This window comes from Astatotilapia calliptera, chromosome 6, assembly GCF_964374335.1.
Source record: "Astatotilapia calliptera chromosome 6, fAstCal68.1, whole genome shotgun sequence".
Classification (NCBI taxonomy): domain Eukaryota; kingdom Metazoa; phylum Chordata; class Actinopteri; order Cichliformes; family Cichlidae; genus Astatotilapia; species Astatotilapia calliptera.
Genome location: NC_137427.1, coordinates 18,307,589 through 18,324,580, shown reverse-complemented (window position 1 = coordinate 18,324,580; position 16,992 = coordinate 18,307,589). Strand labels below are relative to the sequence as shown.

Below are 16,992 nucleotides of genomic sequence, written 5' to 3'. Positions count from 1 at the left end.
GAATAATTACATAATGATTTTATGTAAGAAATCGAACAGAAGCATGAAAATCGTCGGGGTTTCCGTCTTTCTTCTAGACCAGAGTAACTCACCGTGAGTCATGCCTGCAGAGGACATAATAAAAATGGAGGTTTGTAGACAATTTGGCTAAGTTTTTTTTTTAAATGCCCAAAACAGGAAAAAATACACCCTTAAAATAAGTCCACAGCGCAACTAATTTTATTCATGGAAACATTAAGTGTGCGTTACTTGATTTAATATTCAAGCCTATATTTATTACACAAATAACCTTTGAAAGGCAGACACCTAACCGCACACATAGGGCTGACGGTGAGAGGCGTGGACGTCTGCAACACTGCAGACGAAGGCTGTTCTCCTGGTACCTGTGCGTGTCCCAACAAGGGGGATGCCCTGTTTTTGCCACAGGGTGTCAGTGCTCGTCTGCCGCCGTAATCACACGCGGCTTTACACCGATTCACGGAGGCTGATCTTCATTTATTTATTTATTTCAGCTGAAGTCCAGGAACGACCCTCGTGGGCCCAGCAGGGGCTGCCCATTATTTTCTAACATAATTATAATGTTTGTTTGCGTATGGTGATCGTGTGTGTGCGTCTTGAGTGCAGACAGCCAACTTTATGCCTTCATTAAAACTTTGCCAAGTGTTTCTACAGCAACCAGCTTCTCCCTACTCCTCTTCTACAACTTCACTTATCATCCTCATCTCATACTGCAGGGTGGCGTGTCCATTCTCTCCCTTTTTTCTCACTTTCAACTTGCAGCTGCACGCTAATTCCTTCCTTTTTTTAAATCTTCCACCAGTGATCCCCCCACCCCCATACTGTATATCAAACCACCACACCTCTCTTTCCCCCCCTCCTCTCCCTGCACGCCCCCTTCCCTCTTCGCTGCTACGTGTGGGCGTTCAGCTCAGGCTGTACTTTCCATTTTGGTACTGTATTGTCAATGCATTGTTGCATCCAATCCAGTTAAGATGCCGTGGGAATACTGTATAAATCTCCCTCCCCGTCTCTCTTTCTACACCCCTCCCCATCTCAGCAAAAAGAGCCAGTTGCTAGGTAACAGTTAATTGTCAAGAAGTAGTTACATGTGTTGCAATGCATCCTGGGGTTGTTGGGTTGATGGAGGGATCGAAGAAGTAAGCAAAAAAAAAAAAGGCTGATGTTTTTCCTTTTTTTTTTTTCAGAAGCTGATTAACTTATGAAAAGGTTATTTCTACCTATGCCTCACCTTGTTCTGTTCAACCATCCAGGACTGCAGCTGTTAAAAAAAACCTTCCCTCCAAATCTGTAGGCAAGGCATCGGTACATTTTCAAACCGGCTGGTTTCTTTAAATAACTCCTGTTGCTGGACAAGAGTAAAGAGAGAGTCTGAAGAGTAAGGGGAGGGGGAGAGAGAGGTTTTTGGGGGCTTTGATCTCTGCTGCTCGGTTCAGTTTGCATCACTTCTCCTTTCCCTCAATATATCTCCCATTATTTTTTGTTCTCCTTATCTCCTCTGCCTCTTTCATGCCTCTTTGTGGTTTTTTTCTTCCCACTGGAAAACAGAGAATGACAAGCAAAAGATGCAATGAAAGAGCAAAAAAGATGGCATTCTGCAGCAGCCATAATGTCACAGGACCGCACATGGACACAGCAATGTGATCCCTTCATGTGACATCACGGTCAACCTACAGACATGCACATAAACTGCAGGAGAAAAAGAAAAGACCAACCAGCTGAAATTTCTTATTTTTTATTAATACTTAACACTTTTATTCCAAAGAGACAGAAGAATAATATTTCTCAGCACTTATTTTCACATTGACTGTGTTTAATCTCATTTTTCAATATTACTAAATATTCAATCAAATTTGAAATACTCTCTGCACACAAGTAATTTCTCTCCATACAAAAAAAATGCAAGGATGAACTAGATTTTTTTGACATATGTACATTTTTCACAATCTGTACAGCTCGGGAATAGATTTGTTCGATCTCCTCTGTGACCAAACACAACATAACAGAAGATTTAGCTAAAGAGGGACAAAAAAAGAGACCACACCTCTGTAAAAATGCAATAGATAATCTATTGTGCTTTCTGGGTAGCAATTATTGGCGGTGGTTTACGATCTCCCCTCGCGAGAAAAAAAAAACAGCCTTCTTAACTGGTCAAAAAACAACAAAAAACCCCCAAAACGCAACACTCGTTAAATGTGTGCACTATCTGTGTGATAATAAATGACTGCACGTATCCTGGCCTGAAGTCATTACAAAAAGCAGTTCTGCATTGGGGATCTCAGAATGAAAGATTTATCCCAAATAGATGTACTCTCTGCTGTTGTTTTGTACAGGTTTTTATCAAAAGTCCATGAGCGTGAGGTAAAGTATTTACATACAGCTTTATAGTACATGTACAACAAACAGCTATATCTCTCAGACGCACTCTGTCTCCCATATGAGCACACACAGAGGTAATCAAGCGTATGTTTTCAGGCACATACAATAACAGAAATAATGAGCTATATTCAAAAGGGAAAAAATCGTTGAAATGAGAGGGAAAAAAAGTTTTTTTTAAGTGACAGCGAGTGTGTAAAGCAAGAACTGAGCCACAAAGTATCAAGAAAGTTATATAAGGTTAACAGTAAAAAAAAGAAAAGAAAAGTGTCTTCTATCTTTACCATAGTGAAAAGTTTTACTCAGATTCGGCATTTGAGTGAAACTGAAAAATTTTGACTTTTAGATCGCTCTTCTCTTACAAAAACACACACACACACACACACCTATAGTACTACATGGATCATCAGTACCAGTGAAAGTGATAAAATTCCAAATATCATTCAAGAACACACATTTTTTGGGCTAAAATTGAAAGTTAAAAAACAGAAATAAAGAAAAGTGTATACATGCAAGTGCTTACAAACACTGGACACCCCCCGCCCCTCATCATCACCCTTGTATCATACATACTGACTTGTCCACCAAGGGAAGGAAAGTCTTCTAAAAAATTGACCGGGATGTTCTACAAACTAAGTATTAGATCCATTCAGACAGGATTGTGCTTTGTAGATATCAAAATTTGGTTTGGTAACATGACTTCAAGTCAAACTGGACCAGTGACTTTAAGTAGAATATACTTTTCATGAATAATAATACAATTTAAAGGACAGAGAGAGCAGGAAACTTAGGAAATACACAACTTAGTTTTCACCTTCATATTCAGTCAGAGCAGAGATCATCTGAGTGTCTGATGTGGATTTGGAAGCTGCCTGGGTTTTTTTTAGCAACATAAAAATAAGTCAATCGATAATAAAGGTGGTGTTTTTCACACAGCGTCCCACCTTATTTTAGTGCGCCTACATCTCTTTACTCTGTTTTCCCCCCTTACAAAAGTCTGCAGTTGACACAATCCACACAGGACCTTGAACTTGAGGGCCAATTCTCTTCTTCATCAAAAATCTCAGCATGTGAAACAGATTAGGGCCGGGTGGAGGGATAAATCAGGGCTACAGTACATACTGAGATTTCTTTTTTATGTTTTATTTGAGGGATTTGTTAATGATGAGTGTAGAAAGGATGACCGAGAGCACAGAGGGGTACATTTATTATATATCCAGGTCCACTGCAGGATAATAACCTGGAGGAAAAAGCTGACATGTTGCTAATGTAGATTAGAAGGTTGATATTATGAAGCTACAGTCAATTAGCTTGGGTTAGCATAAACTGGAGACCAACCAGCAAGCCCAGGGCTGAAAAATGAAGCTGAATTTGATTTGTAGTTCCTTTAATGGCGTTTCGAGGTAAACAATTCCCTATAGACTTCCATATTAAGTTGGCTGACTTTACATAAAAAATAAATTTATTAAAAAAATAACAGTTTTTGGTCTTTATAGCTTATTTTTTCTTTTATAAATTGGAAGAGGTTCTTTTGTATAACTCATCCATTTAAATTTAATAAAATCTTATAGTTAGCCAACACATAATTTGCTGTTTGGAATCACAGGGGGAGGGGCTAGTCTAAGCTAGGCTACTAGCTGTGTGCTAGGGTTAACTTCAGCTAATTCAGTAACCCCGACATTTTGACAGTTTTTGTGGCTTTTGAAGCAATTTTAATAATATTAGTAAAGAAAGCACATGCTGTAACAAACTGTCCAAACCATGTGGTATTTTATTTCTATGTTACTGAGCTCTTATAGGTAAAGAGCAGTATGCCTACAATGAATTATATGTCCAGTGAATAGATTCACCATGCTAACAGTCACTTCTGCTCCCAGAAAGAAATAAAAACAGACGATGAGTTCAATAAAACTAGGATTAAGGCTTCAAAACAGGAGTATAAAACAGTAGTCACTGTCTTGCTAATAAACCAGAACATCAATGATGTAGTAGGCTTATGAGCCCTACAAATGTGACCCTGACCTTGAGCACTATCTGGATGATTGATTAGGGGATCACTGTGTGCACATTTCACTGAAATCTAACTAATACTCTCGGAGGAGTAGCAATTCTTTTGAATTGTGGATGGATGCTTTTCCGTGGCAGAAGCTTATTGGACCTTTGGCTGGATGTGCTAAAAATGGAAGTTTCTGGCATGGCAACAGCTTACAAGCTCTCTGAAAAAGTATTTATGTCAATTTGAGATAATTAAACTAATAGGATACAACATGTTATTAGTGAGCCTTAGAGGCACTGATATGTGGATTTTATTATTCCAAGATAGAGCCAGGTTAGCTACTTCCCCTTGTTATCTTCAATCTTTATGCTCAGCTAAGCTGACTGCAAACTTTTTTTTAAATGTACAGATCCTCTGAAAAGTGTCTTTTAAACTGCGGTGGCACTGTTCTGAGTTATGAGATAATTATGTGGGACTGTGTATTAAAAAAAATTCACGAGCCCGCTGTGGTCGTTGACACCTGCACAATACAGCGATAAACCCCACTTGCCATTCCTCAAATGTGACTATCTAATGTGGCAGGCAAGGCTTGTAACAGTAATCATAAAAAAATTAACTGCTCATACCAGAAACAGAGGCCTCTCTCTGAAAGTCCATTATGTTCCTGTCCTGAACAGAAAAACTGTCACGGCCAATTGAGCCAGACCCAATGAAACGCCACGGCAGCAACAAGAGGACATTAAATACGATTTACACATGATTAATGGATAGTTGACTTCTGGGTCATCTGTTATGAGGAGGGGAGGAGTGATGAAGCTTGTGGAGGTAAATGATTTCAAGGAAAATTACTTGTGGTTAGATTAACTGTGGCGTTAATACAAGAAGACGATTCTGCATTTAAACTGTGCGATCCTGCCGCTGCTTTCTTTTATTGGTCGGGGATCAAAGTGCAAATTTAAGCTTCCTCCGTGTCTAGCATTGTGTTATACAGTCAGCTAAACACCTCGAACTCTGCTCTCGTATTGGAAATGGTGACTTGGATGTTCAGTTTTCAAACCAATTGATTAATTACTCGCAGGTGAATCTGTCTTTCCAACAGAAGATAGATGGAGAATCAGTATTAGTCCTTTAAGGCACATCCAGCTCAAAATGTGAGACCCATTTGGAACTGCCAGGCAGAAAGAAATGACAGCAAAACGGCAAATCAGTATGATGATGTCGTTTCTGCAGCTGAGAAAAAAAAGACCTTTGCAAATTTTCCAAGTACACACGATGTACTCAGCAAATCATGCCTTTCACGTACACTTCACAGCAATCAAAAGTGAGAAAAGTAAAAGAAAACAAAACAAAAAACATGAAGAATTGATAGCAAAGAAGAGTCCAAATTACAGGAACCCCCCCTCACCCTCACCCCCCACAAAAAAAAAGATCTGTACCGACATCGGGTCTATCAGACTCCTGTAAATTGGTAAGCTAAGAAAGAATCAACATCATACAAATATGTAACATGAACTATTCAAATAAATAAACTTTAAAAACAATCCAAACCGATCATCATTAAACACTGGAATAATATTCAATAATATTATTAACATTATCAATACAGTTATTGTTAGTGTACCCTGTTACTTCAGCAGAAGTGTTGATTTCTCATTCATGATTGTATTTCCGTTGCTAAACAAAACGTTTGTTTTGGTGTTGAGGAGCTGCAGGAGGGAGGGAAAGACAAAGAGCATGTGACGAGAGCAGAGGCTGGAAATTTGATTTCACCCCCCCTTCCCTACTACTTCCCTCCCATTCCTCCCTCCCTCCCTTTAGATCTTTCACTGAGCATCGGAGCAGCACCAGAATCCTCTCTTCTCATTAAAAACTTGTCTCCCGCCGGACTTCACCACAGCTTAGCCGGCAGTGGCCTGTGTGCATTGTCCAAATTCTTTCCATTTAGTGGAGTGAGAACAGCACACACGCGCGCGCGCACACACACATACACACAATTGTGCCTTGTCATTTTCTTCACGCAGAGAGGTCATCAGCCTGTGCTGTTTCTGCTTTTTCCTCTTCCCCTCATTTTCTTCGCCCACTTCAACTCCTCCCTCTCGCCTCTCTCTTTCTTCCACTGTCTTCGCTCTCAAACGTCTGACTCAATGCTGGAGAGCTTTTCATAAACGTGTCCATTGCTGGCACCGTTGAATGGTCTCTGTCCCTGCCCCAAACCTAACGTGTCCCTGCCCCCAGGCAGTAGTTTGTTGCCCCCGTGGTGGTTCCCCATGGGCCCTCCCACCCCGCCCAGACACAGCTCTTGGGGGAACCTGGGGGCCACATTGGACATCACCCCAGCTGTGGCGGATGCGGGCAAATAGGAAGTTGCTCCCATGGAGCTGCGGAAGTCCCCTCCTCCTCGGCTGTTGTTGAGAAGTTGCTGCTGCTGCTGCTGTTGCTGCGTCTGTGGCTTTTTGATGTAGTACGGTTTGGCACCGTGTAAAAGACACTGGTCGTCGCCGAAGGTTGGGATGAAGGGATTCTGGTTCACCTTATCTGGGTAGAGAGATTTAGACAAGGAGTAAGTCCCGGCCCCTCTGCTACCACCACCACCACCACCACCACCACAGCCCCCACCTCCCATCATAGCTCTATCTCTGTCCCTCAGGTCTCTTTCCCCCACCGACCGCCGATGCAACCCACCTTCGCCTCCACGGAACAAACTGCAGGAGGAGCCTCCCTTGGCCCTATCCCCGCCTATCCCTCCAAACATTGGAGACTCTCTATCACCTGAATACCTCTCAAACATGTGAGCATAAGGGCTGGGGCCCTCCATGGAGCGATCTCTGTCTTTCAAGCTCACACTCCGGGGCTGTTGAAACTGCCCCCCAACGCCCCCACCCATCCCCATGCGACCTGCCCCCTCCCTCTGCAGGTCCACAAATGTGTCGTATGAGTGCTGCCTCCGTAACACCCTCCCGCCCGGCCCTAGCTTCCTGCGCTGTGCCTGAGTTTGTGTTTGGCTGGGTCCTACGCTACCCTTAACTCCAGTGAACATCATGTTGTTATCCTCACTAATGTTATAAAGGTTGCTCGGCTGAATCTTACAGGAGTCACAGCGTTTGGATGTGGCGGAGCTGGGACGACTGCTGGTCCCCCCAACTCCACTAACTGGACAAGTACTGCCTCCTCCACTATGGTGGCACACACTGTGGCAGTTACGACACTCCCAGTCACCCCCTGCTATGCCACCCCCTCCTATCCCTGACACCCCCTTTTCCCAGCAGGTGTGGGCCTGCTGCCCTGCCGACACCGGACCAAGCCCATCCGATTTCTTTTCTTTACCTTTGAGGAAGTCTTCCACAGGTACTAAGCTTTTACAGATACCACCACCGCTACCACCGCCCACACCACTTCCACCCTCTTGCTCCCACATGGCCTTGCCCTCCTTGGAGCGGAACTGGTCCGCATAGAAATCCCTCAGGTTCTCTTTATCCCTGCGGAATAAGTAAGGTGAAGCATTACCCCCTCCTCCTCCCCTCTTCCGCTCCAGGGGTGGTGAGACCGTGCGGTGTGCCTGGGGCCCGTGGGGGAAGTGGTGGTGGACGGTGTGGTGGTGGGGTCTCCTCCTGAAGCCGCTCAGCTCTATCTCGTCCTGCTCCCGTCTGCACTTGGCAGAGGCTGGCCTCTTTTTCAGGCTGTCCCTGTACTGCTTACGCCGCTTGGCGTTTCCTTCCAGGTTGCCGTAGGTGACGGTGTGCGTGGAGATATCCGACACATCAGAGCGAATGTTCCCATCGTCACCCCCTGAGCCTCCCCCACCCCCACAGTACCTGTCATGCCCCCCGATGAGCCCCGTGCTGGATGCACCTCCTTTGAAAGAAAACCTGCCGTACACATTGCTGCCCTTGAACCCACCCTGGCTGGAATCCGCAGGGGTGTGGCCAGCGATCAGGTCAAATTTACTGGTATTCCTGTGAGTCATGGAGGGGCGGGGCTGGGTGGTGAAGATAGGCGCTACCCCTCCCCCCAAACTGTCGCAATCGAACATGCCCCCCTCCAACGAGCTAGCGCTGCCTAAGCTACGCGGCCTATTTGGCGGGGGGCCGGACATACCCAGAGCCGGGTGGTGGTGCCGGTAATGGTCCTGGTACAAGTTGCTGTCCTTCAGGGGCAAGTTGCCAAAAGTCCTCTCCACCTCGCTGATGTAGTCACTGAACATGTTGTCCTCTGGCATGTAGGGTGGCGCAGACTTGCAGTCTACAGGGTGACCCACCAGGCTGCGCCGGTGCTCCTGGATATCGTATATAGCCGACTCACGGCCGCTGTGGCTATATTCCAGGGCGGCGTGTGGAGAGCCGTTAACGCCCGGAACGGCAGTCATGTCCTTGGCAGTGCGGAGCAACCGCAGGATGTTCGAGTGAGTGTTGTTCATGTTCTTCTTTATGGTGGATGAGGGGGAGTCTATGGTGGACTTGTTTTCCTCGATTTGGACTCCATGGATGCAGCTGTAGATACCCTGCAGATTGATAATGAGAAGAAAAGGGAAGGTAGAGAGAGATAAAGAGAGGGTGAGACCATGGAAGGGAGAAAGAGTGAGTGTGATAAGGTATGACTCCCAAGAGAGATCACAATAACAGCAAAATGTGTGGCAGGAGTAAGGAGTCAAGAACCAGAGGAGGGTTTAATGTTAAGAGAGACGGAGGCAGATACCAGACACAGAGACAGACAGAGAGAGGGAGAGAGGGAGAGGGAGGCAAACAGAAACAGGCAGAGGCAGAGAGGTTAATGCATTGCCATGTTCTCTATGACCACCCTCTTGTTTACACACTATTAAACAGTAATAGGGTCTGAGTTCATAAATGAATTTTCTCTGGGGAACGACGAGGACCCTCACAGCTGCTGCTCAGCCCTCAACCTCAGACACAGAGAACTGAGTGAGAAGAGACAGAGCAGATCAGAGCCTTAATTGATATCACAAGGGGAGCAAGTGAGTCAATAGGTTTGATCAATGTCATTTAAATTTAGCAGACACTCGCCTTGCTGTCTTTCTACTTACTTGTTTCTCTTTATAAACAATAGGGATCAATCACTTTTGTCTCACAGGTAAAAGATATAACCACTGACTAAATTTTACTCATAAGGTCACCATCCATCAGTGTGTGTGTGTGTGTGTTTGCTATGGTTGGTTAGTAGAAGCAGCATTTTCATGTGAGCGGAAGATTTTGCGAGTGGAGTCAAACAAGCATATTTAAATGGGGGCTGGGGGAATCTGTGGTTTAGGCAACAGCCAACTCTGAAAGGTCGAGGACGCACTACCCACCAGCCAGTGTGCAGGCCAGTATTCCTCAAAGGCGTCAACTTGTCAGAAACTGTTTCCGTCGGCCTCTTAGTCACTTTCATGAATGCGATTCGTCAACCACCCCCACCCCCTCTTTTCCTTTATGCCTCCATTCTGTCTTTGGGTCTGCCTTATCTCCGTTTCCGGGTGCTTTGGTGAGCAGCAGCCGCTCCGATGGGATTGTCTGTCTTTATCTGTCTGCATCTATCGCTACTACAGCTGCAGTGAAAGGTAATGAAACACAGGTTCTAGGCACACCACTGTGTCTGTTCTCTGCTACCCTTTGTCCTGTTACCAGTTTTATTCTTTTATCATGACTGTTGCTAACTTATCTTTTGATCTGTCTCTGAATTTTCTTAGCCCCTTGCTGTCCCATCACTTGTCACCTTCTTGCTTTATGTGACCTGCCCTGCCATTTGGAAATATTTCTCGCAGCTACAATCTTCAAACAGGCATGGAAATGTATGACAGACATCTGTATGGGCAGAAATCTGTGCCATCAGAAACTGAATTTGAATAAGTTCAATTTGAATTTGAATTGCTCAGATTGAATCTGAATTGTAACTTGAATAAATGCTTTTGAAAACTGAATTTGAATTAGTCTAATTTGAAATTGAATTTATGGTTTGAAAATGAATTGATTTGCTTTGAAACTGCATTTTATCCTTTAAAAATTCAGCTCTCGAATAATTTCAGTTTCACTTCTCACCATTCAGTTTCAGTTCTACAATTCAATTTCAGTTCCAAAATTCAGTTTTTTGGAACTTACATCCGGTTCCGGTTCAAGCGCAGATTAATAGAACTACGTTTTACTAGCGAACCGAAAGTGTTACCGACGGGCATCTACAGCGTCTTGAGCTGAATTAAGGCTTCAGAAGTCATTCGTCATGTCGAATGACCAGCGGATAAACTCTCAGGTTGGTAATAAATGTATTACATGTATAAGAACAAGCGTCATGTTAACAAAAGATAGCCGTACAGTAACTGTTATGCTTATTGTAGCTGTTAGCTAAAAACGCTAATTTAGCATAGTTTGCCCTGAATTCAGCTTTGACAAACAAATATGATCGACTGTTTCTAGTAGAATTCCAAAGTTGTCATCTTGGACCCTCTCAGAATGCTTGCAGAGACCCCTACAGTAGGGAAACATGCAAAACGGTGCCCAAACCTTTGTATTTTAGCTTTATTTATGCCTTACACAGCATCCCAACTCTTTAGCTAACTTCATAACTTTAGCTAAAGTGAATAGTTAGTCTAATTCATTAGTGCAGATATGATATGTGACTAGCACTGTGTTTAACTTCCATAATAATTTTTAGGGTACTGAGTGCATGCTTAATTAGATTTTTGCTTTTTAAAAACACACTGCTCCATTACTATGTTTGACAGGCTGAAGTTGTCGGGTCACCTCCTAAATCGACTATCTTTTACAGGTGTTTTGTGCCAGAAATGGAGTGTCCACTGAAGACTGAAGATACTGAATCTCTACACCTTGCCATTGATCCCTCTTGTGCCTTCATATAGACAAGAGACATTAACTTAACCATTCTCATATGCTCTGTACCTACATCACCTTCCCTGACAGTCGTAGCTTGGCTCATCTGAGGGTGAAATTATAAGAATGTGTTATTTTGCAAAGTGCTCTCTAGGGTTCCTAAATAAAATATGGCATTGAGGTCATTTCTTTTGAATTAATCCCTTCTTCTGAAATATAAGAACCTCTGCTGGTTTTAATGGCACTTTGGATTTCTTTACTTTCTGTTCCACTTCCAAACCCAAATAGATGCTGACAAGCTGACACAGTAACATGGAAGAGGGAAAGACGTTGGAAAGGACTACTACAAATAAACCTAATGCCTAACAATGAAAAGTGTAAAATAAGAACAATAATAATAATAATAAAGATAAAAGATGAAGTAACATGTTTTTAGTATTTTATTTATTCCAAATGATCATCCAGATGTCTGTGACATGTGATGACAAACACCATAATGGAAGGCCTTAGTCATCACATGCTTAAACTCATATATTTTTGCATATGCTGAACAGGCAGTCAGACATGCTGTAACTGTGGGGTAGAAAACAGCATGAACACCATACGGCAGGTGTCTTAAACTCCAGTCCTCGAGGGCATGGAAAAGTTGCATGACACTTTGACCCTTGAGGACTGGAGTTTGAGACCCCTGTCATATGGAATATGACAGGTGTGGTTGAACTGCATGAAGACTCTGAAGTTTGTCTTCTCTTCTGGCAGGACAGGAATGTAGCCTTGTCCTGTGAGCCACTGTAAGGATGTACTTAGAGTAGAACTGGACTGTCACCGGCCTCAGGCTCTTCACCCTTTTCAAAGACAAAGCAGTCATTTAGATAAAATATTAGATATTGTTTACCTGTAAATGCACAAAGTAAATTTAGAAATGTAATTATTCTCAAGAGTGAACAAGTACTGATAGTGTAATCTACAGCTGTGGCCAAACGTTTAGAGAAGTGTTGTTTGCTTATTTACAAAGTTTGCTGTTTCAGTGATAGTTGTATATCACATTATATCACTTCAAACAGAGGTGATCCAGTAATGCTGCACTAATGAATTAGACTAACTATTCACTTTAGCTAAAGTTATTAAGTTAGCTAAAGAGTTGAGATGCTGTGTAAGGCATAAATAAAGCTAAAATACAAAGGTTTGGGCACCGTTTTGCATGTTTCCCTACTGTAGGGGTCTCTGCAAGCATTCTGAGAGGGTACAAGATGACAACTTTGGAATTCTACTAGAAACAGTCGATCATATTTGTTTGTCAAAGCTGAATTCAGGGCAAACTACGCTAAATTAGCGTTTTTAGCTAACGGCTACAATAAGCATAACAGTTACTGTACGGCTATCATTTGTTAACATGACGCTTGTTCTTATACATGTAATACATTTATTACCAACCTGAGAGTTTATCCGCTGGTCATTCGACATGACGAATGACTTCTGAAGTCTTAATTCAGCTCAAGACGCTGTAGATGCCCGTCGGTGACACTTTCAGTCCGCTAGTAAAACGTAGTTCTATTAATCTGCGCTTGAACCGGAACCGGATGTAAGTTCCAAAAAACTGAATTTTGGAACTGAAATTGAATTGTAGAACTGAAACTGAATGGTGAGAAGTGAAACTGAAATTATTCGAGAGCTGAATTTTTAAAGGATAAAATGCAGTTTCAAAGCAAATCAATTCATTTTCAAAATATAAAATTCAATTTCAATTTAGTGATGATCATTTTCAAACCATAAATTCAATTTCAAATTAGACTAATTCAAATTCAGTTTTCAAAAGCATTTATTCAAGTTACAATTCAGATTCAATCTGAGCAATTCAAATTCAAATTGAACTTATTCAAATTCAGTTTCTGATGGCACAGATTTCTGCCCATACATCTGCTTGACTAATCCGCTCTTGAGTTGTAGGAGACAATTCTGAAATTTGTCTGCAACTAGAATTTATTTAATTCAACAAGTGACAAGCTCTTCTCACGCTTTGTAAAAAAAAGAAAAAGAAAAAGAAATCTAACACAGATGGAGGTTGCTACCATTTCAAAAACACAGACGACAGTGTGCTTCAGTAGCGCTTATGGCCTGCACTCTCTTTTATTGTCCTTCTGGTCATTCTGAGTAGGTGTAAACCAGATTACCTTACAATTAGAAACACCTTCATCCTTAAGACCAAACCCATAAACAGCAGTGTCCCTTTTTCCTGGGCAATAATAACTAAGGCAATTTGCATACAACAGCAACCTGCTTCTTAAAAGGTAACATTATGCAAATGCTTGACACTTCAAATGACTATTTATATGGACCCAATTTACATGGGGAGGAGGTGACAAGGTAAAAAAAAAAAGGTTTCAGCTTCTCTCAGGTTTCATTTTTAGCATGCTAACTCCCTCTGCTTACAAACAAGCACGGCACAATGAATGACTTCCAGGAGAGAGGCTCTGAAAATGTGTCCAAATCTTAATGATTTCTGTGTCTCGCTTCTTGACGATGGCTCGCTTTTCACCTCAGCTCCAAGTGCAGGTATTTCTAGCAGACAGAAGCACATTTGCTTTTCAGATATGGATAACAAACAGTTTGTGTCAAGCCTCTGAAATGCCTACTTTTTGTGTTAATTTGTTATTTCCAAAGAACCAATCAATTCCATTCAATTCAGTTTTATTAATGTAGCACCAAATTACAACAATAATTGCCTCAAGGTGCCTTATATTGTAAGGTAGAGACCCTACAATAATACAGAGAAAACAGAGAAAACCCCAACAAGCATATGACTCCCTGTGCTCATGCCCCTATGAGCAAGCACTTAGGTGACAGCAGGAAGGAAAAACTCCCTTTTAACAGGAAGAAACCTAGAGCAGAACGAGGCTGTCATCGACGAGGGCCGGTCATCTGCCGTGACCGGTTGGAGGTGAAGGGAGGAGGATGTAACAAAACTGATAAAAATACAGGATAAGCCATTTGTGTTAGAGTTGATGGGCGTTATCGGGTGTTTAGCTGATGACAAAGTGTCTCAGTACTTCTTTACGGTCATATTTGTAGAGGCTGGAAATTTTTTATTTTTTTTTAAGTTTTCCTGGGCTTTGTTTCTCTTTTTTGTACTTATACCTGGCCTGCTGAGAAGCACCTGCAGGATCGAACATCAGGGCCATGAAGCGTCCTTTCTTCTTTTTTCTGTTTTTGCACTGACATGTGAACAGCAGAGCTTCAACATCAACATATTGACTTGTCATCATAGAAAAGACAAAAATGCACCCAAGTTCACTCAGATTTCTTGTCTTAGTGTACTGATCATGTGATTTAGCACAGCATTTGCTCCATGCTCTTTAGGAAGAGCTGCTGTTGTCGCTCCTGGATGCTGTAACGTTGCATAACTTCTCATATATGTAGTCTAAGTGCTATCTTTTGAAGCTGTTTTTCACCATTTCATGTGAACATGCAGTTCTGGTAACCATTACAATTAAAGTTATGGCTTTCTCCCTGTTAAGTGTGACAGAGACCTCGAATTAAATGCCAAATAAGTTCCCCAGAGGTGTTACCAAGATGGCTGCCAGAGGGTAAGATCAGTTTCTGGAAGGACATTTGTTGCCTATGTTATTTATTTAAGATGCAGCTGTTGTAAACCCATATATCAGTGCTTTCAGAGGTCAGTTATGTTACTGCCCTGCAATGATCTCTAAAGTAATCCACCAATAAAGTAAAATAGGATTTTTTCTTGTTGCATTAATTCCACTAAATAAAATATGAAATAGATGTTAACTAACAAAAGTGACACTGAAATGCACATAATTGGATAAAGGATAAACACCTTCTTTGTCTATGACTGGCAGTATTAAATTGAGTTTGAATAGATAATAACGGGCTCTAGCAGCTATCTGGAGTATTTTTTTTATATCACTAGAATTTGTTTTTGTTGTTAACAACAGCCTGAGCTAAAAAAAAAAAAAAAAAAGAAGCCGCAGGTAGCTCAGGTGAGTCATCGCATCTCCCTGACTGACTCCATCCACCTCAACCACAGCCAGTGGTTTTAAAACAGCCACTCCTGTGATCTTTCTGTCAGAAGGACAGAGGTCAGACCTAAAATAAAACACGAGCACACTCACTCTGCTAATGGAAAAGGTGAATCCGGGCTTTCCAGAGCACACGCCCATGAAGCAGAAGCGCAGCTGCCAGTAGAACAAATGTTCACAGATGAAGGTGATGAATGACAGAACCATGGCAGCCCCGAGCATGTAGAAGACCCCTGCCATGTTGTCCACGTCCAGCTGACTGCTCATCACCTCGTTCTTCTCATTGTGGCAGATGCCCGTCAGCCAGAGGGCCTCCAACTCCTCCATCTCACCTGGAGACACATACACACCGGTCAAAAGCGCTGGTCAAGTGTGACATGCAGATGGGTTTGTAGGTGTCTAAATGTATAAATATGTGTACAAAACAAGACGGCACTTGTTTGGTTTTTTCTAGATGGGCCATTGTTGCCAAAAACAGCTCAGGTCTCATGTACATGCAACAAATGTCACGTTCTATTATTCTGACTGAATGCCCCCCAGACAAGCCTCCTCATTAAGGACTGCTTATGCAAGGCTAACCCCTTTGTTGTGTTGGTGGGGGGGGGGACCAAAAATACAACTGCCTGCTGGGACTCAGCAGTCCTAGGAGAGGAAGTGTGCATGGTCATGTGAGAAGGGTTTCCGTCTAAAAACTGTGTCGCCGCCAGTTCCGCATCCCCGGGGAGATTACTAAAGGGGGAGGACACGTCCAGAGAGATTTGTTAGATCTGTGTATGAGCTTATGGTGTGTATAAGGTATTTTCCTGCTGCTTACATAAAACTATTGTGTGTGTGAGTGTTTGCACACATAGGTGTGGTCGTGTGCACTGTGTTTGTATCCAGAGGGGTCAAATTCTGCTTTTCTACCAGATTTGATGGGTGTCACAGAAGTACACACAAGTCCTTCAACACTAGTGTCCTGATGATTAAATACAGCGAGATAATGGCCCTGTTTTATAGAACAATAGAGTCTGCATCAGGAGGTTGGAGCGGTCGAGGGAGAAGTGGTTGACACAATATCAGATTTTCCCCACACAATTACGATTGCTGTGCATTTATTGCAGTGTTTGTCAATTTACAGTGAACAATACTAACAAATTAACACCAATAAAGTCCAATAAGAACTTTTTGACTCCACTATTCTTCCTAATGAGGCAAATAGTAAAAACGAAATAAATAAAAAGACATGGATAAACAAGTATGAACAAACATTGTGTACCCACTGCTGAGTTTACATAGAAAATATCACGAAGCAGCAGAGCACAGTGACTTTGTTCAAACCAGTGCTCGGTGGTTCTGGATTATTTACGCTTGTATCATATGCACATTTTTTAAAATTATTGCTGGTATTTTCAACACACGCAGATTACATTGTAGATCGTTTAGGAGTTTTGTGTTTTGCACTTTGGAAAACATATCAAATGTTTAAACAAAGAAAATGTAAGAACAAAATAAGGTCATTTTGAATTTGATGGCAGCAACATCACGAGTTGAGTCCATTATTATCTGCATAATAATGTTGCTCTTAATTAAACCTATATATACCTTTCAGCATCAATGGTGCCTTTCCAGTTCATTAGACTCTAACAAACATGTTCCCATCCCAACACATAACATCCCAACACTATGTGACAAATCGTCAGTATGTTATGCGCTCGGAGGCATGAGAGCTGTTTGGAATCACTTTGGAAAACACGATCTGATAGGGTTA

General features: G+C 42.3%; 1 protein-coding gene and 1 long non-coding RNA gene across 3 annotated transcripts in view; one reads left to right on the top strand and one right to left on the bottom strand.

Annotated features, from left to right (window-relative positions):
• Window positions 1-1,737: 1,737 nt before the first annotated feature.
• The window catches only part of grin2bb (glutamate receptor, ionotropic, N-methyl D-aspartate 2B, genome duplicate b), a 136,830-nt gene continuing 121,575 nt past the window's right edge, over window positions 1,738-16,992 (bottom strand). Inside the window, exons 14-16 of one of the 2 annotated variants that reach the window (XM_026170722.2) lie at window positions 15,336-15,574; window positions 7,895-8,888; window positions 1,738-6,925 (exon numbers count right to left, since the gene is read on the bottom strand). In XM_026170722.2, coding sequence (XP_026026507.2) covers window positions 6,519-6,925; window positions 7,895-8,888; window positions 15,336-15,574 — 1,640 coding nt within the window. In that variant the 3' untranslated portion in view covers window positions 1,738-6,518. Of the gene's footprint in view, window positions 8,889-15,335; window positions 15,575-16,992 lie in introns of both variants that reach the window. The other variant, XM_026170716.2, reaches the window with a different exon arrangement.
• LOC145429443 (uncharacterized) lies at window positions 10,128-11,630 on the top strand. The gene is made up of 2 exons (XR_013909670.1): window positions 10,128-10,627; window positions 11,144-11,630. It is a non-coding gene; the product is annotated as an uncharacterized LOC145429443 (long non-coding RNA).